General features: G+C 40.7%; 1 protein-coding gene across 3 annotated transcripts in view; it reads right to left on the minus strand.

Annotated features, from left to right (window-relative positions):
• Positions 1–15036: 15036 nt before the first annotated feature.
• CABCOCO1 (ciliary associated calcium binding coiled-coil 1) overlaps positions 15037–23295 on the minus strand; it is a 182450-nt gene continuing 174191 nt past the window's right edge. For 2 of the 3 annotated variants that reach the window (XM_038744138.1, XM_038744137.1), the window contains one exon: positions 15121–15791. In XM_038744138.1, the coding sequence (XP_038600066.1) occupies positions 15717–15791 (75 nt within the window). In that variant the 3' untranslated portion in view covers positions 15121–15716. Of the gene's footprint in view, positions 15083–15120; positions 15792–23295 lie in introns of those variants that run through there. The other variant, XR_005449828.1, reaches the window with a different exon arrangement.

A 23295-nucleotide genomic window follows, 5' to 3' on the forward strand; every position in this document is an offset into this window, starting at 1 on the left:
TTGTCTGACGTGCTACTAACATTTTGAAAGTATATAGGCCGTAAATGAAATGAATGATCTTTATTGTTTATACGGCCGTTCGAATTGCTGTCATTGCTGTCGTCTACGTAAAAGGGGATTAGGTGATTTTATGAAGGTATTCTTAATGCAGTATTCCTATTAGCTGTAAAACAAGGCACTGTAGACTATGTCTGATTCCCTCTAGCTGATATTTCCAAAGCATTGGCAGATGGATGGAGAAGGAGTTTTGTGTTAATAAGTGAAGGGAGGAGAAGTCCTGAAGAACAAGGCATTTACTATTCAATGTCCAAAACGTTAATGGGCCGGAAATGACGAGTTGGATGTGATTGCTATTCTACACGATTAAAAAGTCCAAAACCATCTAAAGAAAAGCTTAAGTTTTCCATCGTGACCTTCTTTTTACATGTTGGAAAGTTCAGAGCCGCATGGCCCTGTTGCCCTGGAGACCCAGTTATATTGACAGCCCGGTTTTCCTTCCAGCCGCTAAAAGCCAGGACAGTATCCAAACAGCACTGCATCTGCAACATTCCAAGACCTTGTGATTCCTCCTCTGACCCACTTTTATGCATATGCTGATTTGAATGTGATATAACGGGTGAGGTGTCTCCTTTCAGACTGGGTTGCACTCATTTTAAGCAGTGCTTAACTGTCGGTATGCCCAGAACTTGAGATTGAATTTTATGGACATTACTTTCTGGAAGTCTGGCAGCACCTTAGCTGGAATTTCAAGAAGGGCCAGAGAATCAATCAATCAACCAATGGCATTTATTGAGCACTTACTATGGACAGAGCACTGTACTAAACATTTGGGAGAGTTGAGTACAACAGAATTAGCAGTTGTGTTCCCTGTCCATAATGAGCTTATAGTCCAGATGGGGAGACATGCCTGGAATGCTGTGACCCTGATACTGACAAGTGTCAGAGTAATGTCTGAAAAATCCTATTTTTGAATTTGCATTAGTAATAAAGTTCAGATGTTTAAATATGCTGCTCTTGACATGATGAAATTTGAGTCAATATGAAGTTTAATTTGACATATTCTATGGGAAGCCATGCAAAATGAAAATGACTATACATTTTTCATTACAGATGTAAGATCAATCAATCAATCAATCAGTCATATTTATTGAGCGCTTACTGTGTGCAGAGCACTGTACTAAGCTCTTGGGAAGTACTAGTTGGCAACATATAGAGACAGTCCCTACCCAACAGTGGGCTCACAGTCTAAAAGGGGGGTGGGGTTAAGTGAACCCTTGAACCATTTGAACCCGTGACCTCTGACTCCAAAGTCCGTGCTCTTTCCACTGAACCACGGAGAAGATGGAATTGACTTGGCAGGAAAGAGGCCTTGTATATCTGCTTAAATGCTAGGATGGACAGACTGTGATGATGATATGATAGTATTTGTTAAGCACTTACTATGTGCCAAGCCCTGTTATAAGCACTGGGGTAGATACAAGGAAATCAGGTTGTCCCACGTGGGGCTCAGAGTCTTAATCGCCATTTTACAGATGAGGTAACTGAGACACAGAGAAGTTAATTGACTTTGCCCAAAGTCACACAGCTGACAAGTGGCAGAGCCAGGATTAGAACCCACGACCTCTGACTCCCAAGCCCATTCTCTTTCCACTAAGCCACGCTCCTTCTCATATAGCTTTATAGCTGCTTCAACACCAGGATATCATCAGTCAGTGGTATTTGAGTGCCTTCTGTGTGCAGAGCACTGTACTGAATGCTTGGGAGAGTATAATACAAGTTGGTAAGCATGTTCCCTGCCCACAAGGTACAATTCTACTGTGTCGTCCTCTCCCAAGTACCTAGTATAATGTTCCACACACAGTAAGCACTCAATAAATATCAGTGATTGCTACTAAAATGCTTACTTGCCTGGAACATGAATCACCCTTTTGATCTAAAGTTTTCTTCCATCATCTTGAGCAGTTCTTGAGAGAGACGACATTAATGTCCATCCCTCTAGACTGAAGGCTCATGTGGTCAGAGAACATGTTTACCAATTCTGTTATACTGTACTCTTCCAAGGGCTTAGTACAGTGCTCTTCATACAGTAAGCACTCAATAACTATGATCGATTGATTGATTCCTAATTTCTGGATAGCATCATGTAATACTCTGATTTTCACATTTTCCTATTAACAGATAATTGATGCAAAGATAACCAACTCTAGTTTCTAGTAAAGAGAAGTGGCATGGCTTAGTGGAAAGAGCATGGGCTTGGGAGTCAGAGGATGTGGGTTCTAATCCCCGCTCCACCACTTGTTGGCTGTGTGACCTTGGGCAAACCACTTATAACTTCTCTCTGCCTGTTACCTCATCTGCAAAATGGGCATGAAGATCGTGAGCCCCATTTGGGACAATCTGATTACCTTGTATCTACCCTAGCACTTAAAACAGTGCTTGGCACATAGTAAGTGCTTGAAAATACCATTATTATTATTAGTAGTAGTAGTAGCAGTATGGATTTAGGCCATGATAGGTGTTTCCCATATGGTTTTCTAGAGTTGGAAACAGGTCTACTAGCTTTTGTAGTGTACTCTCCCAAGTGCTCAGCACAGCGTCCTGCACCCAGTAAGCTCTCAATAAATACGACTGATTTATGTCACCCAGATATACTGTCATCCTTCATCAATAGCCTGGAAGAGCAGTTGTGGTGTGACCAGCTGACCGTGGTTGCCATTGGTTGTTTCTGCAGCCCCTAGCAGGATGCTCTGGGTACACTGGAGGATGATAATGGCTTTGTATTCTCCCTTCCCCTCCTCATCCTCAAACTCCTTCCCTGTTGTTCCCTCTCCTCTCTTGTTCTTTTCTCATCATCCCTTCTTTTTTCTCCTTCTGCCTCACACACCAATTTTCTCTCTCACTCCCTCTTTTCTTTCTTCCTTCTCATTCTTTCACCATTTCCCTCTTCCTGTCTCTCATTCACTCCTTCTGACATTCTCCTTTCTTCAGCCATGCCCCCTGAAAGCCAGTGTCCATCTTGCCCAGGACCTGAAGAATCTGGTTACTTCATCCCTGAATCTCCACGAATGTTCCTCATTTTCAGAAAGAATTCACAGCAGCAGCAGGTGCTTCTGGTGTTTACCCCAACCCTTGTCTCTAAACAGTGTAGAAAGATCATTTTTTAAATTCATTATTGAGAGGAAATTTTGAAGGCCAGAGTGGCATTGAACTTCCAAAACAACTCACTTGTGGGAGCGGGCTGGGAAATCCACAGCCACCCTGGGCAGATAAGACAAAGATGATCCAGAAATGAGAAGCCCAGAATGACAAAACCTAATCAAAAGTCATATGTGTTGGTGGCTTAGGGCATTGGATGCTTGGTTGCCAAAGAGAATGCAGCCACATTTGATAACACCCTAGGTGTCTGAACAGCATTTTTAGGAATCCACTGCTCCACCTGAATGGGTGGTAACTTGATTGGGTGTCCCTAAAAATGGCCTGCGACACCCACACTGGGTTCACCAGAGAACCCCATCCGGTGAGCAATGCCCAGTGGTCCAAAAACTCATGCTTCATATGGTCAGCCCCCTGAGATCCTTAGACACAAAGTCATTTAAATGCTTTGAATAACACTAGATAGTATCAGGTCTATGCCAAGTCTTTTGAGTTTCTGATGTCTCTCTAAATCATTTTCTTAAATGGAGTAACTGAGTCATTTATTTCTTTACCCCCAAACTAATGTTACACGAATATTTGCCATTGTTTCCTTCATCAGTTTTCAATCAAGAGCCTCTGGCTCTTGGGATGACCATATTCTGAAGAATTCTAAATATTATAGCTTTAAAAAGAATGTGCTTGAAAATAGCTTTGATCCAATAATTAAGGTTAAAACAGTACTCCGGGGAGAATTCCAGTTCTCCTAATTAGGAATGGCAGCTCATGAAGAGCTTTCCTTGGGATCTGGGATTTCTGAAAACTGCTCGAATAGCTTGAATTCAAAAGTTGTGGGACTTTTGGAAGCAGGGAGATTGGATTGTAAATTCACATGAGGGGTTTCCCTTTAAGAAACTGGAAGACTTGACCAGCTAAGGTAACAGTACCAGGAACCGAGAGAAAATTAAGGGGGAAAAGTATCGGGAAGCAGCATGGGCTAGAGGATAGAGCATGGGCCTGGGAGTCCAGAAGGTCATGAGTTCTAATCCTGGTGCTGCCACTTGTCTGCTGTGTGGCCTTGGGCAAGTCACTTCACTTCTCTGTGCACCTCATTCACCTTATCTGTAAAATGGGGATTAAGACCGTGAGCCCCATGTGGGACAGGAACTGTGTCCAACCTGATTTACTTGTATCCACCCCAGTGCTTAGTACAGTGTGCCTGGCACATAATAAGCACTTAACATAGACTGTGATTATTATTATTAGTTGTGTTGTTAATAAATAACACTTTGGTGGGATCAGAGGCTTCATGGAAGAGAAGGCAATAGCATCAGCATTTTGTGGAAATAGAAGACATGAGATGAAAAGAAGGATTTCCCAGGCCAGTTGAGTGACTCCATTATTATTTACTTGGTTCTGGGAAGAAGGTCCCAGGTGATGAATAGTCCTTTGATTATCCCTGCCCAGCTCTTATTCAAGATATGGAAAACTGAGGAAATGACATAATTTTAAAGATGCTGCCATCATCCTTCTAGATGGTGTTCGCTGTGGGGACAGGGAATATGTGTACCAAGTCTGTTTTATTGTACTCTCCCAAGCACTTAGTACAGCTCTCTGCACAAAGTAAGTGCTCAGTAAATGCCACTGATTGATTGATCATCACCATCTTCAAGAAGAGAGTCGAGGGAGCTGCCTAAATATAAATTATCATGAGATCTCACTCTTCTCCATTGCTGGCAAGGCAATGGAGTCTTCTCAAACCAGCTACCTGAGAGTATCATTATTCAAATAATTCCAGAATCACACTGCGGTTTTAGCCACAGTAAGGCACAGTGATCACCTTTCCTCTTATAGGAATTCATTCAATTCAGTCATATTTATTGAGTGCTTACTGTTTGCAGAGCACTGTACTAAGCACTTGGAAAGTACAATTCAGCAATAGAGACAATCCCTGCCCACACCGGGCTTACAGTCTTGCAATGTGGGGAAGCAGCATGGTCTAGTGGATAGAGCACAGGCCTGGGGGTCAGAAGGAGCTGGATTCTAATCCTAGCTCTGCCACCTGTCTGCTGTGTGACCTTGGGCAAGTCACTTCACTTTTCTGTGCCTCGGTTCCCTCATCTGTAAAATAGGGATTAAGACTGTGAACCCCATGTGGGAGAGAGACTGTGTCCAACCTGATTAACTCGTATCTATCCCAGCACTTAGAACAGTGCTTGGCACTTAGTAAGCAATTAACAAATACCACGGCTATTATTATTATTCGTAGTACAATTATTATTATTATTGGTGGATGGAGTACAGGCCTGGGGGTCAGAAGGACCTAGGTTCTAATCCCGGCTCTGCCACTTGTCTGCTGTGTGACCTTGGGAAAGTCACTTAACTTCACTGTGCCTCAATTACCTCATCTGTAACATGGGGATTAAGACCATGAATCCCATGTGGACATGGACTGTATCCAACCTGATTAGCTTGTACTTTACTCCAGCGTTTAGTACAATGCCTGTCACAAACTGAGTGCTTAAAAAATACCATAAACAAATGTAGGAGAAGCACAGGAAACAATGTCAAGACCTCCATTGGGTGTCTGTAGACAGATGCTAAAGCATTTGACACCACCAGCCTGGGCTGTGAAAATGACTAAAAAATTTGGCTGTCTGAAAAGTCTATCATGATGCTAAAATGACTCCATGATGATATGGCTGGATGTCAGAATTTCAAAGGATTTGTCTGATCCTTTTCCTGTCACCAATGGAATGAAGTAGGGCTGGATACTAGGAATAATATCATAGTAATTCACATTATTCTAAGCAGCCATAATTAAAGACACCACAAGAAATCTTGAGCCTCGAGTCAGAATATAATTCCAATTTTCTGAGAAACCTTCAATTTAGCAGGGTGAGCGGTATCATAAACTAATAATAATAATAATAATAATAATAATTGTGGTATTTGTTAAGAACTTACTAGGTGTTAAGCACTGTCCTAAGCACTAGGACAATCAAGAAACTATCATTCCATTGTTGCTAGACACTGATGACTATGCTGTAGAAGCACAAATATACACAAGAAGAAATCTAATTAAGTACGTGGCCTAGGGGATAGGGCACAGGCCTGCGATTCAGAAGGATCTGGGATCTAGTCCTGGTTCTGCCTCTTGTCTGCTGTATGACTTAGGGCAAGTCACTTCACTTCTCTGTGCTTGTTACTCCATCTGCAAAATGACGATTAACACTGTGAGCCCCATGTGGGACAGGGACTGTAGTCAACCCAATTTGTTTGTATCCACTCCAGTGCTTAGAACAGTGCCCAGAACATAGTAAGTGCATAATCATAATAATAATAATAATAATAATAATGGAACTTAATAATGATGGCATTGTTAAGCACTTACTGTGTGCCAAGCACTATTCTAAGCACTGGGGTAGATACAAGGTAATCAGGTTGTCTCACATGGGGCTCACAGTCTTAATCCCTGTTTTACAGATGAGGTTACTGAGGCACAGAGAAGCTAAGTGACTTGCCCAAAGTCACACAGCTGACAAGTGGCAGAGCAGGGATTACAACCCATGCCCTCTGACTCCCAAGCCCATACTCTTTCCACTAAGCCATTCCATTCTCAGCCCTGCTGCTTCTCTTGTTAAGCATTTACTATGTGCCAAGCCCTGTTCTAAGGGCTGGGGTAGACTAATCAGGTAATTAATCAGATTAATTAATCAGACAAGTTAATCAGGTTGGTCACTGTCCCTGTCCCGCATGGGGCTCACACTCTTAATCCCCATTTTACACATGAGGTAATTGAGGCCTCAGAGAAGTTAAGGACTTGCCCAAGGTCATACAGCAGACACATGGCAGAACAGGGATTATAATCCATAACCCTCTGATTCCCAGGCCCGTACTCTTTCCATTATAACATGTTGCTTCAACCAGCAACTAACAACTATAATAATAATAATTACTATTATTAATATTATTATTTTTACTATGGTATTTATTAAGCACTTACTATGTGCCAAGCACTATTCTAAGTGCTGGGGTAGATACGGGGTCATCAGGTTGTCCCATGAGGGGCTCACAGTCTTAATCCCCACAGATGATAATAATAGCCACTTTTCAAAATTTGCACAATTAACCAGTTGAAACAGGTTCTTTGTCTTAGGCCACAGGGTCTGTACAGTCTGTCCCCTGGCCCTCTAGGCACTGCCCGCCCCCCAACCCAACCGAGGGGTCTCCTGCCAGGGTAAGGGATTACCCATGAAATATCCATCCTTTCAGCCTTGTGCCCACGTGGATGAGCATCATTTTCAAATGTGAACTACAGCTATATATTTTGAGATTTGCGACTTAGATCCAACCCCTTCAAAGTTCCGATACCCTTTCCAAGTGTCAATTAATGAGGCAAACTAAAATGAACAGAGTCAATCAAGGACATATCTGGGACTGAGTCTCTCATTTTGAATTTCTAGAATAAAATATTCAACCCAAACTTCTCTTTTTGTCCTGATCCATCAGGTTCAATTAAGATTTAAAAGAGGATTGAACACTTTAATGAAAAGTAATAGCATTAGTTGTTACACCAGATAAGGGGTGAAAAATTGCATGCTTTTCGTTGTCAATGGTGAGGGATAAATGTCTTGGATGAGATAGGCAGATGAGCTGTGGGTTGCTTTAGTGTTGCTTCGAGTAAGTCTCTTTTCATGAAGTCTGCTTTTTCTTCATGTATTAATGACAGAAATTCAATAGGGTGAGAACAGAGGCTTTTAATTTTTTTAGGTTGGTATCTAATGAGATAAATTGCTATCCAGGACACTATTACTCTCCTGTTTTTGGCAAGGAATGAGGAAATGACTGTAATGAGGTGTGATTTTGAGTCTCTGGATAGGTGGCCTTTATTAACAATATTATTTCCTATTTTGAATAGGATACATGGCATGCCCATTTGGAGAAGGTTTAGCTGAACCCTAAGGGGGTTCCACCACTGGGGGATTTGTTTGACAGAAGCAATTTGATAGTTTAAGGCATATCCTTCAAAGGCATTTCTTTAGGGTTCGTTATTAGGCCTTGTTCAGTTGTGAGGAACCTCAAAGAAATCAATTATAGCTTTTTAAATTATTCTCTGCTCCTAAGGAATATATGTGTTTATAATAAGTTTGAAATTCCTTGTAGATTGAATCAGTTTTGATAATGGGAGAATGTGGAGAGGGCCAGAGCTGTGATGATGATTGAATTCACTCTTCAAAATTCAGTGTGTTAATCTCTCTTTCTTTATATATGGATATTATTTGGGCTTCCTGATTTTGAAGGTTATGATATTTCATCATCAGTGGTATTTATTGAATGCTTACTGTGTGTAGAGCACTGTACTGTTTTACAGAGTACGTTACTGTCCTCAAAGTGCTCACATTTTACAAGTGATTGCATCACCATGGTTAGTCATAATTATATACATTATCAATCAATCAATCAGTTTATTGAGCGCTGTGTGCAGAGCACTGTACTAAGCGCTTGGTAAGTACAAGTTGGCAACATATAGAGACAGTCCCTACCCAACAGTGGGCTCACAGTCTAGAAGGGGGAGACAGAGAACAAAACCAAACATATAAACAAAATAAAATAAATAGAATAGATATGTACAAGTAAAATAAATAAATAGAGTAATAAATATGTACAAACATATATACATATAAAGTAGTCATCTTTGCTTTTTAACTAACTTTATTTTGAGGGGTGGTTTGGGAGAGAAACAATTCTACATATTTGAATGCTTACCCAGAGGAATTTACTGAATGGCTACTTATGAAGTAATCTTTGATAATTTTCTTCATTTCTCTTATCCATTGGTGTTCAAGCAACAATGATATGCAATACTGAATCTTCTCAAACTGTATTTTTTTCTTAATGGTATTTAAATGCTTACTATGTTCAAGGCATTGTACTAAGCGCTAGGGTAGTTACAAGATAATCAGGTTTGGACATAATCTGTGTCCTATATGAGGCTCACAGTCTTAATCCTCACTTTATAGATGAGGGAACTGAGGCACAGAGTAGTTAAGTGATTTGACCAAGTTCTCACTTCAGATAAGTGGTGGATCCTGGATTAGAACTCAGGTCCTCCATTGAATCTCAGGCCAGCGCTCTTTCTGGAAAAGCTCAGTGATATTTTAGGCTTGGGAGATGGATATTAGCTTGAGGAGTTTGGGACAGGAGAGCTAAGAAAGGACTGGCATGGGAGTATTTAGCCCAAGTACTTAGTAAAGTGCTCTGCACACAGTAAGCCCTCAATAAATACGATTGAATGAATGAATCTATGAACTTTGGTTCTGTACATAAAAACACATCTCTTTGCACATTGGGTTAAGTGAAGATGATTGGTATGTTTCTTTTTAAGCTCTCTGGCATTTTCAGAGAAGTACACTTTGTGGAGAAATACCATCTCCCACTAATTTAAGGGTTTTAGTTTTCTGACCATATTTAGGAACCTGATTTCTGACTAGATGGGGCCATTATGGTCTAGACTAATGTGTTTAGGAGACTTGAATGGGTAGTTTGTTTGGCTGCCATGTCGGTACCGACTTTTCAAATTTCACATGGGGATTGGGGGCAGGGAGGGGCCTGCCTCTCAGAGCCTCTGTGAAGCCTGGAATAGGTCAGAAGGATATTATCCCTACCATTGTCTAAAAAAGATTCCAGTTATTCCCTTGCAGAATGGGAGATTGCTGAGCACTGAGGGCATGGGGACGTGATGAAATGCATTTTGAAAACTTGCTATTACCAACCAAAATGGCTTCTATTTAATCAAATTCTATTTAATCAAAAAAGAAATAAGTTCGGGTGTTTTTTTCAAAGATGGCTGTTCTTTCTCATATAGGGCAAATGTATTTGTGAATACCCAAAGGAGTCATTTTCTTACAGCTTGTTTGGAGAATAATGAGGGAACCTGCACTTTACAGTTTGCCCTAAAGATTATAAAAGGCTTCTAACATTTGTGCAAATAGAAGAGAGGAATTTTGTTATGGGTGGTTGGAGAAAGGCAGTTGTCTTTACCTTGCTTATAAAAGTGATGTGCAATTATTATTTTATCAGAGTTTGAGTTCTGACAATTTTCCAAAGTCAACAGTAAGTGATCTTGGGCCGTAGAAGACTCAAAATAGTCTTTTTAAACCTTTCTCCCAATAAAGTAGCAGAATATGAATGTCTAAATGTATTTTTCATGTATAGAAGAACTTTTAATCTCTCTAGGATAAGCTAAATTAAACTTTGTTTTATATATATGTGGGTGTATGTTAATATATACCTATCTATCATATATATAGACATACAGCTATATATATAGAGAGAGAGAGAGAGAGAGACAGACAGACAGACAGACAGGAGTGGGTACCTTCACACCAAATTTTATGCCACATAGTGAAAGGAGCACAAACAATGAGATCTTGAAATTCAGTCAATTCATTATCCTTGAAGTAAATTAAATGCATTACACCATTGCTGGTTGAACTGTGTGGAGGACAATGGGCAGCTGCAAAATATACAAACAATCCACTGCCCTATGTTGAGTTGAAAAGGGAAAATTATATAATGGGTGGACAGAATACTTTTTGTAATGATTGTTAGCCAGCAGTAGCAAGACAGATCAAACTGGTATGCTCGTTGTTTGCAGGGAATGTTTCTGTTTATTGTTATATTGTACTCACCCAAGCGCTTATACAGTGCTTTGCACACAGTAGGTGCTCAATAAATATGGTTCAATGGATTGATGAATGGTGTACAACCCTTTAAAATGGGGTATCTCCTTTAAAAGATGCCTTGACTAGATCAAGACACACAGAAATAGAAACAAAAATGAAGCCAGGCATTGTGGGGAGCAAATGCAACCATGGAACAAAAGGCAGACTTTACAAGCTCACATTGTTGGTTAACCATTGGACTTACTGGCCATATTCATTCACCTATTATAGAGCTCCCTGCTAGTAGCATCATTGCTCTCCTTCAGATTGGCAGGTTGTGGAAAACAGGCACAACATGGTTTACAAACACTCCACAAAAAAATCACCCTATCGATACCACTTCTAGTGTTTGATGTCTTACCCTGACTAGCTCTGATGTTCGGGATGAAAACTATAGGCCCATAAATTCCTCCCTACCTCCTCTCCCTCAGAGCAAGATTAAGCAATCTACAATGGCTGGATATTGGAGGGAGCGCTGCCCATCATTTAAGTCAGATTTTCATGGTGAGGAAGGGGCCCTCTAAACAGGTAGCTAAAAAATTTGTTGAACTAGGAGGCAGCTTAAAGGATGATGAAGGTGTTTATGAGTTTCTTTTTTAAAGGTATTTGTTTAGTGCTTACTATGTGCCAGGCACTGTACTAAGTGCCAAATGTACCTCATTCAGAGAAATGTTCCAATGAGGACATTTTTGAATTTTGACCATCAATGCGTTATTGCAATACAGATGAATGATGGTTTCTTCCCCACAGGCTACGGTCATGGGACTAAAAAAATCTTCCATCAATTTTTAGGAAAGGGGCTGAATTCATTAATACAACTGAATTAGACAACCCTATTGAAAAAAGGAATTCAAAAGGACACAGAGGTATTCAGAAAGAATTTGCTCGTACGAAGTGTCCTACGAAGAAAAGAAGGTCATTGTCAAACCTAAATTGGACAAATTCTTCACTCAACTTCTCCATCACCAACAGAACAGGCTTCTTCTTTTGCAGCCTCCTGCAAAGACCCATAATCATACTCTAACCTATTTATTTATTATCAAGATATGTTTTACTTTCAATTAAAGATTAGATAATGGTTTAGTGACATTCATCTTTATAGTATCCAAAATGTAAGGGAGTTCTATTTTCCAGAGGTTCTGCTATGAACCCTAATATCTAATATGTAAGTCTATATAAAAACACACCTCACAATACAGCCATATTTTCAAGAACACACCCAGCTTGCAATATGGAGTATACCTATGTGTCTGGGTCTGTGGTGTGAATATTCAGATATGCAAGATATACAGGGCTACATATGTATATACACATACCTATGTATAAAATATACATGATTAGTTACCCCGGAGTTGCTCTGTTGTGCGTGCGTGTGTATATATACATGCAATCATGTATACATACATAAAGTCATCAATAAGAAGTCCTTAGACTCTGAATCCCATGGAGAACAAGGACTTTGTCCGTGCTAATTATCTTGTATCTACCCCACTGCTTGGTATAGGGCTTGGCCCAGAGTAAGAGTTGTAAAAAATACTATTTACTGTTGTATTGTACTTTCCCAAGTGCTTACTACAGTGCTCTGCATACATTAAGCATTCAATAAACTTTATTGAATGAATGAATTATCTTTAGCAGCATGGCCTACTGGAAAGAGTCTGGGTCTGGGAGTCAGAGGGCATGGGTTCTAATCCTGGCTCCTCCATATGGCTGCTGTGTGGCCTTGGGCAAGTTACTTAACTTCTCTGTGCCTCCATTACCTCATCTGTAAAATGGGGAATAAGACTGTGTGCCCCATGTGGGACAGGGACTGTGTCTGAGCTGATCATCTTATATCTACTCTGCTTCTCCTCTCAGGGTCGCACCTGGAGAGTTTCGAGTACTCTACCAGTCTTGATTAAGGGAGGGAGAGTCAAGCAGAGGCATACCCAGACCATTTTGAGTGTAGGCAATGGCTGGTGAGTGGAAGGCAATCTGCTACAACTCAAAACTCACCTGTGCTGGGCAGCAGTGGCATGAGAGAGAGTCGAGGGCAGAGACTCCTGTTTTCTATGCCGAAGAAGGCATGGTAAACCACTTCCATAATTTTACCAAGAAAATTCTATGGATTCAGTACCAGAACGTTTGCAGATGGAGGTGGGGCGTTCTGGGAGACATGTGTCCATGGAGTTGCTATGGGTCAGAGATGACTTGATAACATAAGACAAGATTCTGTGCTTAGAACAATCTTCGCACATAGTAAGTGCTTAACAAATACCACAGTTGTTATTATTATTGTTACTGTTATTTGCTATTAATAACAATTGTGGTATTTGTTAAACTCTTAATATATGCTACTAAGAATGATAATAATGATAATGACATTCAATACATTTCATACTGCAGTGCAGCTCTGTGGGTATAGATGTGTCTTGGAGGAGAGCTCTAATGCCCCAGGCAATGACTTTATGATGAGCTGAAGTGAAGCAGTTGCACACATAGTGGGCAAAAGCCCATCCCTCAAGTGAAGGAGTCTAGGTAAGGACAGCCTGGACTAATAGTATGAGAAGCAGCATGGTATAGTGGATAGAGCATGGGCTTGGGAGTCAGAAGGTCATGGATTCTAATCCTGACTCCACCACTTGTCTGCTTGTGTGACCTTACGCAAGTCACTTTACTTCTCTGTGCTTCAGTTACCTCATCTGTAAAATGGGGCTCAAGACTGTGAGCCCAATGAGGGACAGGGACTGTATTCAACCCAATTTGCTTGTACCCACCCCAACGCTTAGTACAGTGCCTGGCACATAGTAAGCACTTAACAAATACCATTAGTATTAGTAGTAGTAGTACGGTGCTCTGCACACAGTAAGCACTTGATGAATATGATTGAATGACGGTCTGACTGAATAATAACAGCAGATCCATCAACTTGAATGGGCAACCTTCAGGAAGGGGGAGACTCGCTTTGAGCAGAGGCTTCAGGCACCATCTAAATAGAGAAAAAATAAGGAGAAACCTTGCAAATGGAGGCCAAACCCACAAATTAAAGACAGTCGTCCTGGGCATACAGTATAGAAAAGGCTCCTAGACTTTATCTTTTCAGTCACATCTGCACCCTCAAGTGGCAACACCGCCAGCCACGTCATCTTTGAAATGATGGTAGTTATATAGCTAACAGAATACCTAGATTTCTTAGCCCACATCTGCACTTTCAATCAGAAGTATTCAAATAAGGACGGGTCATCTGGTTTTTATTGCAAGGAGTAAGTCCCTTTTTTTTTTTCCTCAGATTTGGTGAACAGTGCAATGGACAGGGGATTGGTCAAGCAATGACAGCAAGAGTAAATGAGTGAAGCCATTTACTCCTGAATTGCTAGAACTTCAATAATAATATTGATGGTATTTGTTAAGCGCTTACTATGTGCCAAGCACTGTTCAAAGCACTGGAATAGATACAAGATAATCAGGTTGTCCCACTTAGGGCTCACAGACTTAACCCCCATTTTACAGATGAGGTAACTGAGGAGCCACGAGAAGTGAAGTGACCTGTCCAAAGAAAGGAGCTGGGATTAGAACCCACGACCTCTGACTCCAAAGCCCGGGCTCTTTCCACTAAGCCATGCTGCTTCAGTCTACTTGTGGCAGAATTGGGGGCATCTTTTTGTATCATAAATGCCATGTATGCTTTGTTTACTATGCACAAAAGATATTAAATATTCTAGCAAGATCAAGGTGCCCATGTTGCTCTTATGGGTACATTGAGCCGAAACCCTACCAGATGTGTTGACCGTGTCATTTTTGAAATGACTTTAATGAAGTATCTGCAGACAGTGTTCCCTTCCGCTGGGGTTTTCAGTTCTAGAAAATGACACATGGTGAACCCAGAGAAACAGGACCCAGCTCTGCTAGCAAAACTAATTAGAAAAATCTTGGCCATCCAGATTTTTGGTGGATTTTCTAGAAATGAAAACGTTCAAATTTTTATGGGAAAAAACCCAATCCTTAAATTATTTTTAATAGATGGACAATTCTATTGAAATATATTCAACTGGAAACATAACAATTAATTTTAGATTCTGTAAGTGCAGGATTTGCATTTGCCATTTGGAAAGACTTCTATCTTCTAGATGCTGCATTTATTATGTGCTGCAGAATTCTGAGATGTAGGCTGGCCTTTGATAACCATTTTTTTCATTAAGTTTCATTTTATATAGGTCATGTATTCTCCGGGGAAGGAAACAACACTAGAAATAATAAATTCAGGACAAATTAAAGTGCTTCAAAATGCATTATGTAATTTCAGAAAATTGGTTTCACACTGAAACGTTTAAACAAGAAAACTAAACAATTTAATTTGAAAAGAAGAAAAATAATGGTAATACAAACGCATGTAATGACTTGTTCTGGAAGTTCTACTCTGTGAATGTCAGCGGGGTATTTTCATTGTGTTTCAGCAAAGCAGAGGTTCATTTAGTAACATGCATAAAACCTAATTTTATTCAGATTTTTTTCTTAAAAAGTTGGCCTTGTCATATTTTATGATGAACACCCTGTGCTATTGTGATTATCAAAAATATGCCTTCAAAAGAATTATACTTATCCCAGTTTTTATCCTGCATATATGTCTCCATCTTTGGAAGATTGAATCTGTTCAGTTTACACTTGGGGAATAAATTCAGCTATTGTAAAAGGATAGTAGAGAGTAAAACGGGGGTGAATACAATTCTAATTAGTCCAATTTAAAAAAGACTTGGGTTTGAGCTTACTCTTACAAAATTGTGAAGCTGACTCACTTCTGCTGCTGCTGTTTGGAGCTGCTGTTGTTCTGTGTTTGCTTCTGAAAAAGCTCAGCAGTACTCTCCTTGGACACCTCTGTCCTCAGGCTTTTTTCAGTTTTTCTATTTTTACATTAAAGGCCTTTTCCTGAATTTGCAGTTTTTCGTTTATCTCGGTCTGTGAAGACAATCATAAAAAAGTAGTTATGATGGAGCTATCTTTTGCTGCACATTGTCTTTGTGGTTTTGACATACTGTGGTGCCTAAAGACAGACATTATCCTTCACACACCTTCCTGTTTTGCAGACATTACGGTGTTTCAGCCTGTATTGATGTGATAACACTTTATCATATTTCTCTGTTCAATCCCAATGTATAGCATGTCTAGCATGAACAGGAAGTGGTATTAGGACAGCCATTTTTCATGTAACCTTGTGTTGGGAGATAGGATAATTTATCTGTATTTTCAGTCAGACTTTATGAATAAATACCAAATCAGAATAACTGCTCTGGGCTTTAGTTATAGCTAGTTTTTTTTCCCCCTACTGCAGTGGTTGTTTTCATTTCCACTGCAATACACTCTGTACTGGATCTTCCAAAGTTGAAAAGAAGTATAAACAAGATAATATTTTTTTTCCCCAAAGAATTAAAAAATACCTTTACACACCAGGACTCTTGAATTCTCTCTTATTCCAAAGCATTATTAGATCACAAGAGGGAAAGTTTACAGACAGATTTCAGGGGTTTTTATAGGGGTGATTCTTTACCACAATGAAGGGCGTTTCTGAGAATACACTCCCTATGGCCTGCAGAATTCCAAAAACACATTACAGTTCTAGATTGTATGCTCATTGTGGGCAGGGGATGTGTCTGTTTATTGCTATATTCTACTCTCCCAAGTGCATAGTACAGTGCTCTGCACACAATAAGCACTCGATTAATACAAACTGCATGAATGAGTGAATGAACTTTTATACTATGGATAAAGTTATACAATCAGGGAAATGATTGTTAGAAAGCAACATAGGGTCCAAAATGGGGGAAACAATAATAATAATAATAATAATTATAGTATTTGTTAAGCACTTATTATGTGCCAGGCACTACTAAGTACTAGGGTGGATACAAGCAAATTGGTTGGACATAGTCCCTGTCCCACATGGGGCTCACAGTCTCAATCCCCATTTTCAGGTGAGATAACAGAGGCCCGGAGAAGTGAAGTTATTTGCCCAAGGTCACCCAGCAAACATGTGGCGGAGGCAGTATCAGAATCCAGGTCCTCCAACTTCCAGGCACGTGCTCTATCCACTAGGCCATGTGGCTTCTGATGCAAACAGAGAGTCTAACGCTCCCATTCAGAACACCCCAGGATACTATCCCACCATTTGGGAGACTTTCTCCTTCCTCTTTATTTTCAGTTTCAAGTTGATATGCATACACTTCAAGTAGAAAGTCCCTCTCTGGGACAGTTGCTGTCTACACTACCTGCTTTAGGCATGATAAAAAGATGTCTAGGGGAGAGCAGAGTGGTGGGAGTAATAATAATAATTGTTCCATTCGTTAAGCGCTTACTGTGTGCCAGGCAGTGTACTAAGCGCTGGGGTGGACACATGCAAATCAGGTTGGACAGAGTCCCAAGCTGGGCTGAGAGTAGGGGAGCCCATCATCCTGACCCCAGCCCACCCTGCCTCATTCCTTAACAAGGCCACATGCTGACCCTTGGCCAGGCCCGTTCGTGGACTCAACACGACTGCTCCAAAGAGTTACGAACATCTGTTGGCCCCCCTTCTCTTGGGGCAGAATCAACCTTAAGGTTACTGAGACTCTCTGTTCTTTTCATTAACCTACTGATAAAGTTTTCAAATCTGGATAATTAGCTTTTGGAGAAGCGTTTGAGATCTCCAGAGTAACTGTGTTTTGAGAGTATTTACTAGGTCCCTCAAAACAAAGAGAATTTTAGAGCCAGATGCTGGATTCAGGGATCAGACACCAACCACATTCTCGAGAGAGAAATTGGGAGAGAATTTTAGAATTCCCTTTTTACTATCTTTAGGTAACACCATTCTGTTTATTTTCCAAGGTGTAGCTGTGGATTGACTTAGTGTGTTTTGGGAAGACGCTTACATTTTAAAAATAAAATTTTGTTTTGACATCATCATTAACATCAACATAACTTATTGAGTGCCTGTTGTGGGTTGAACATTACACTAGGCTCTTGGGGAAGTGAACCAAAGAAATAAAAACACGATCCCTGTCCTTTAAATGCTAGGAGGCTAACGAAGGACATTGGAACTCTGTATTGGCAGATCTCGAGTCTCATGTTAAGCAGGAGATGATTAAGTCGTGCCACCAAAACCATCTACGTTCTATTCCAAGATCACCTCAGGAACCCTGACATCCTTACATCATCTGATTGACAGAGAATTGCTCAGCATCTGTTAAGCGAAGGCAACTTTTGATCCCGTGTGGCCAGAAGAAATTTTAAGAGAAGTTCCACTAGAGAAGTGCTTTTTCCACGAGGGGAATAATAATAATACTGATGGCATTTATTAAGTGCTTACTATGTGCAAAGCACTGTTCTAAGCACTGGGGAGGTTACAAGGTGATCAGGTTGTCCCACAGGGGACTCACAGTCTTAATCGCCATTTTACAGATGAGGTAACTGAGGCACAGAGAAGTTAAGTGACTTGCCCAAAGTCACACAGCTGACCATTGGCAGAGCTGGGGTTTGAACCCATGACCTCTGACTTCAAAGCCCATGCTCTTCCCACTGAGCCATGCTGCTTCTCTCAATATGACCTAGTGGAAAGAGCATGGACCTGGAAGCCAGAGGACTTGGGTTCTAATACACCTCTGTCTGCTGTGCAAATGCGGGCAAGTCACGTAATTTCTCTGTAACTAATTTACCTCATCTGTAAAATAGGGATTAAAACTGTGAACCCTACATGGGACATGGACTGTGTCCAACCTTTTATCTATCCCAGCATTTAGTATAGTGCCTGGCACACAGTAAGCACTTCACAAATACCACAGTTTTCATTATTTTCATTATTATTATTATTAGTGTTATTAATAAAAAAAGTCTGACAGCCATTCTTTATCTGCTCAAGCCCAACCTGATGTTTCCAGCAATGCTGACTAGGTTGTTTCAAAATGTCATCTGCCAAGTTCTCTTTGGATAAATTGCGAAGGAGATATCATATATATATAAATTATCTGTAATATAATTTATAAAATATTTATTTAAAATAACATGTCTCCCCGTCTAGACTGTAAACTTGTTGTGGGTAGGAACATGTCTACCAACTCTGTGGTACTGTACTCTCCTAAGTTCTCAGTACAGTGCTGTGCACACTGTTAGTACTCAAAGAATACCATTGATGATGATGATGATAATGATGCTCTGCACACAGTAGGCATTCACTAAAAAAAGAAGCTAGATAACATTAGTGCTGTATATAAGTGGAACAATCAATGGACATTTTTTTTGGTTTGGTGTCGAGAGAGTAACCAGGTGCAGACACCTACATTTGTCAGAAGAACAGAGAAGCAGCATGGACTAGTGGATAGAGCACGAGTCAGAGGACGTTGGTTCTAACCTCGGCTCTGCCACTTGTCTACTGTGTGACTTAGGGCAAGTCACTTATTCTCTCTGCCTCAGTTTCCTCATCTGTAAAATGGGAATGTGGGACAGACACTGGGTCCAACCCAATTATCTTGTATCTGTCCCAGCCTGACACATAGTAAATGCTTCATAAATACCACAATTATTACTATTATTATTATTATTAAGGCCATCCCTTGTTGTGTTGTCATGCGTTTGATGCTTGAAACACCTGCATTTTTTTCTCTTTCGTCTCATCTCTCGTTCCCTTTTTCTTTTTCTTTAAATGATATTTGTTAAATGTTTACCATGTGCCAAGCACTGTACTAAGTGCTAGGGTAGTTACAAGCTCATCAGGTTGGACACAGCCCATGTCCCACATGGGGCTCTGTCTTAATTTCTTTTTTACAGATGAGGTAACTGAGACTCAGAGAAGCTAAGTGACTTGTCCATGGTCCCACAGCAGACAGGTGGCAGTGGTAGGATTAGAACCCAGGCTCTGACACCCAGGCTCTTGCTCTGTCCACAAGGCCATTCTGCTCCTCAAAGTTTCTCCTTACAAAGCCTATGCTCAAAAAGAGTCATTCCTTTTGTGACAGCAGTAGACTATGCTGGTCTATACTCAGCAACTGACTTGCAGATTTTAGCTAGAGTGCCACAGTGCCTGAGGATTTGTTTTATTATGTTCTTAAAATGTTTCCACTCTTCTCCTTGCTTTTGTTTTCCCACTTTCAGATCTCCATATTGCAGGTGTTTGGGTAGTCTGCTGGTTCTTATTCTCAGGTGTCCTACTCAGCAAAGTTGTGTTCAGGTGAGGAGAACTTTGATGCTAGTAGACTGACTATGCTCCAGAACTTCATTGTTTGGGGATATTAACCTGCCGTTTGATATTGAGTTTGGCCAATAAATGATGCTGACAGAACAGCTCAAAAGACTGGATGTAGGACCCATGTGGGATCCAGATCGCTCAGCTGTAGAGAAGGTTGGACAATGTTATGGTTCAACTGACCTCTAGTTTGGTCTGGAGTCGATACCACACTACTGTCACACTTGGTTTAACAGTCTCTTTTTTTAATGGTATTTGTAAAGCACTTACTATGTGACAGGCATTGTACTAAGCACTGGGGTAGCACAAGCTAGTCTGGTTGGAATAGTCCATGTCTCACATGGGGCTCACAGTCTTAATCCCCATTTAACAGATGAGGTAACTAAGGCACAGAGGTGAAGTGACTTGCCCAAGGTCACACAGCAGACAGGTGGTGGAGCCAGGATTAGTTCAGTGTTGCACAGAATGGATGGGCTTTTTGGATTCATTTTTCTACTTCCTGGTCTATCGTTGCCCCACTGGTCAGTGCGGCTGCCTAAGTAACATAATTCTCTGATAGTGTTTAGCTTTGTGTTACCATATTTTGGTTGTGTGTGTGGCTTCCTGATGCAGGAAAAATTCTAAATCTGAATTTCCCCATCCCTTCTGTGACGCCTCAAATTTCTCTTTCCCCTCATGCTCCCCTCCCTTGACTAAGTGACCCAGAACTGATGGGAAAAAAATACGTGAAGTGTTGGAAAATATTCTTAATGCAGATTGCGTGTGCATTGCTTTTCAAAAAAGGATCCTCCGGTATTTTACTCTGCTTATGACAAAAATGACAATGGTGTTGTAATTATAGCAATTCACATGATAATCTTTCCTTCTTAAAGTACTAGCTCAGCATTCAGCCATTCCCTTATGCAATCATTAGTTATCCATGCCTTCTCACTATATATCAGAAAAGCAGTTCAAGGTGTATAGAGGTGACTGACATGCACCATATCTTTGGAGGAATGTGGTAGCCTCATACTACCAGGATACTGGAAGACCTGTTTTAGGAGAGGAAAAAGAAAATAACTTGTCCACCTGAAACAGCAGGAGAGATTTTGGTAGGCACCAAGTAATTACCCAACTTGGAATTTGCCCAAGATCCAAGGGTAAATAATGAAATAGTTCCACAGGAGCATTCAAGACTTTCAATAGTCTTATTGCTAATCCTGGGGGCCAGAAGCTTTAGTGGATAAAACCCTGGAATGGGAGCTGTGATCTGGTCTTAGTGGCAAAGCTGTAAATGCAGGAAAAGCGACTTAGCCTTTCTAAGTTTCTGGTTGGCCCATCTGCAAGCTGGGGGTGATAATATCTGCTGTTACCTGAAAGGATTAATGAGAGAAAATGGGTAAATAGCTTTGAGATCATTAGAAGATATGTTCCACTTTCAATACTTCCTGACATGCTCTTATCAATTTTTAATTCAAACATTATCCAGATTTCCTACATTATGCCCATATGAGCATTAGCCAGGTACTTTCATACTTTCTGTTGAGATACTGTCTCTTGGTTTTGTGGCAGATAGGAAAAAATATCTTCTGCATTAGGACCAGTTCCATAAGATTTATTTTAACTAGTGTTGGAGTAAGTATGCCCCCAACACAGATAAAAATTGACTTGACTTTACTCTTCTTCAATCAATCGATCGATCAACCATATTTATTGACTGCTTACTGTGTGCAGAGCATGGTAGTAAGCGTATGGGAGATTAAAATGTAGCGGAGTTTGTAGACATGTTCCCTGCCCACATCAAGCTTACCGTTTAGAAGGGGAGACATACAATAATCTAAATAAGTAAATCAGAGATTTGTCTATAAGTGCTTTGGGGCTGAGGGAGGAGTGAATAAGGGAGTGAATCAGAATGATGCAGAAGGGAGTGGGAGAAGGGGAAATGAGGGCTTTGCCAGAGAACACCTCATGGAGGAGATGTGCTTTCAATAAGAGAAGCAGCGTGGCTTAGTGGAAAGAGCATGGGCTTCGGAGTCATAAGTCATGGGTTCTAATCCCAGCTCCGCCACTTATCTGCTGTGTGACTTTGGGCAAGTCACTTCACTTCTCTGTGCCTCAGCTCATCTGTAAAATGGGGATTAAGACTGTGAGCCCCACACGGGACAACCTGATTACCTTGTATCTACCCTAGTGCTTATAACAGTGCTTGGCACCTAGTAAGTGCTTAACAAATACCACTAAAAAAATAAGCCTTTGAAGGAAAGGAGAGTAATGTTCTGTAGGATATGAAGACAGAGGGTGTTGTAGGCCAGAGGTGGGACATGGGGGTAAGGTCAGTGGTGAGATGGATAAGATTTCAACTTATCTATCCCCACCTAATTAAGTATTTTTCCAATATTTACATTGTTCAATGGAAAGAACACAGGTCTGGGAGACTCAGGGATTAGTTTTAGCTCTGCCTTCTTGGGCAAGTCATTTAACCTCTCCGTGCCTGGGTGCCCTCACCTGTAAAATGGGGATGTAACTCTTGCTTGTCCTCCCTCTTGAATTGTGAACCCTCTATGGGACAGAGACTGATCTGATTATCATGTATTGACCCCAGCATTTAGCACATAGTAAGTGCTTACAAAATTATATTATTATATTCTTGGAACTTTTCTGCTGAAGGAAACAGAAGTAGCAAAATCAGTGAATTTAATTTAAGCCCCATAACAGCAATCAAGCCCCAGAGAATCCAGCCCACTGGCCATAATTACGTGCTTTGTTGTTATGACTCTACTATTGTTTTCCATCACATTCTTGGGTTCATATTTATAAAACCTTGGTAATCATTAACTAACTAGCAATAGAAGACTGATTCAGTAACATAATTGCGTCTGTGGTTTGTATTAACAGACTTCAAGATAATACTTCCTCCAACCTGATATTCAATGGCCATACAGTGTCTGAATTTCCATCAAGTCAAAGGTTCAAGTTATAGGGTTTTCAACAAGAAGAGTTTGAGCTGGAGACTCTGGGTCACGGGCCATATACACAGGCTCAGCATTTTACAGAAAGCACTCCAGGCTATTGAACTTGTTGCTTTGGTCCCAGCCTTTCCAAATAATGCCTTAACTTGCAGTGAGCTTACATATAGGAGGAACTGCTTTGAGGTGGGGCCAGTTAGGAGAGCAGTGAACAGAAGAAAAAGAACTTCCGCTCCTCTCATCCTCATCCTATGTAGCCTTTGCTGGGAAGGGTTAAGAGTTTTGTCTGGATTTCCTCTCAGTCAGT

This window comes from Tachyglossus aculeatus, chromosome 3 (assembly GCF_015852505.1).
Source record: "Tachyglossus aculeatus isolate mTacAcu1 chromosome 3, mTacAcu1.pri, whole genome shotgun sequence".
Classification (NCBI taxonomy): Eukaryota; Metazoa; Chordata; class Mammalia; order Monotremata; family Tachyglossidae; genus Tachyglossus; species Tachyglossus aculeatus.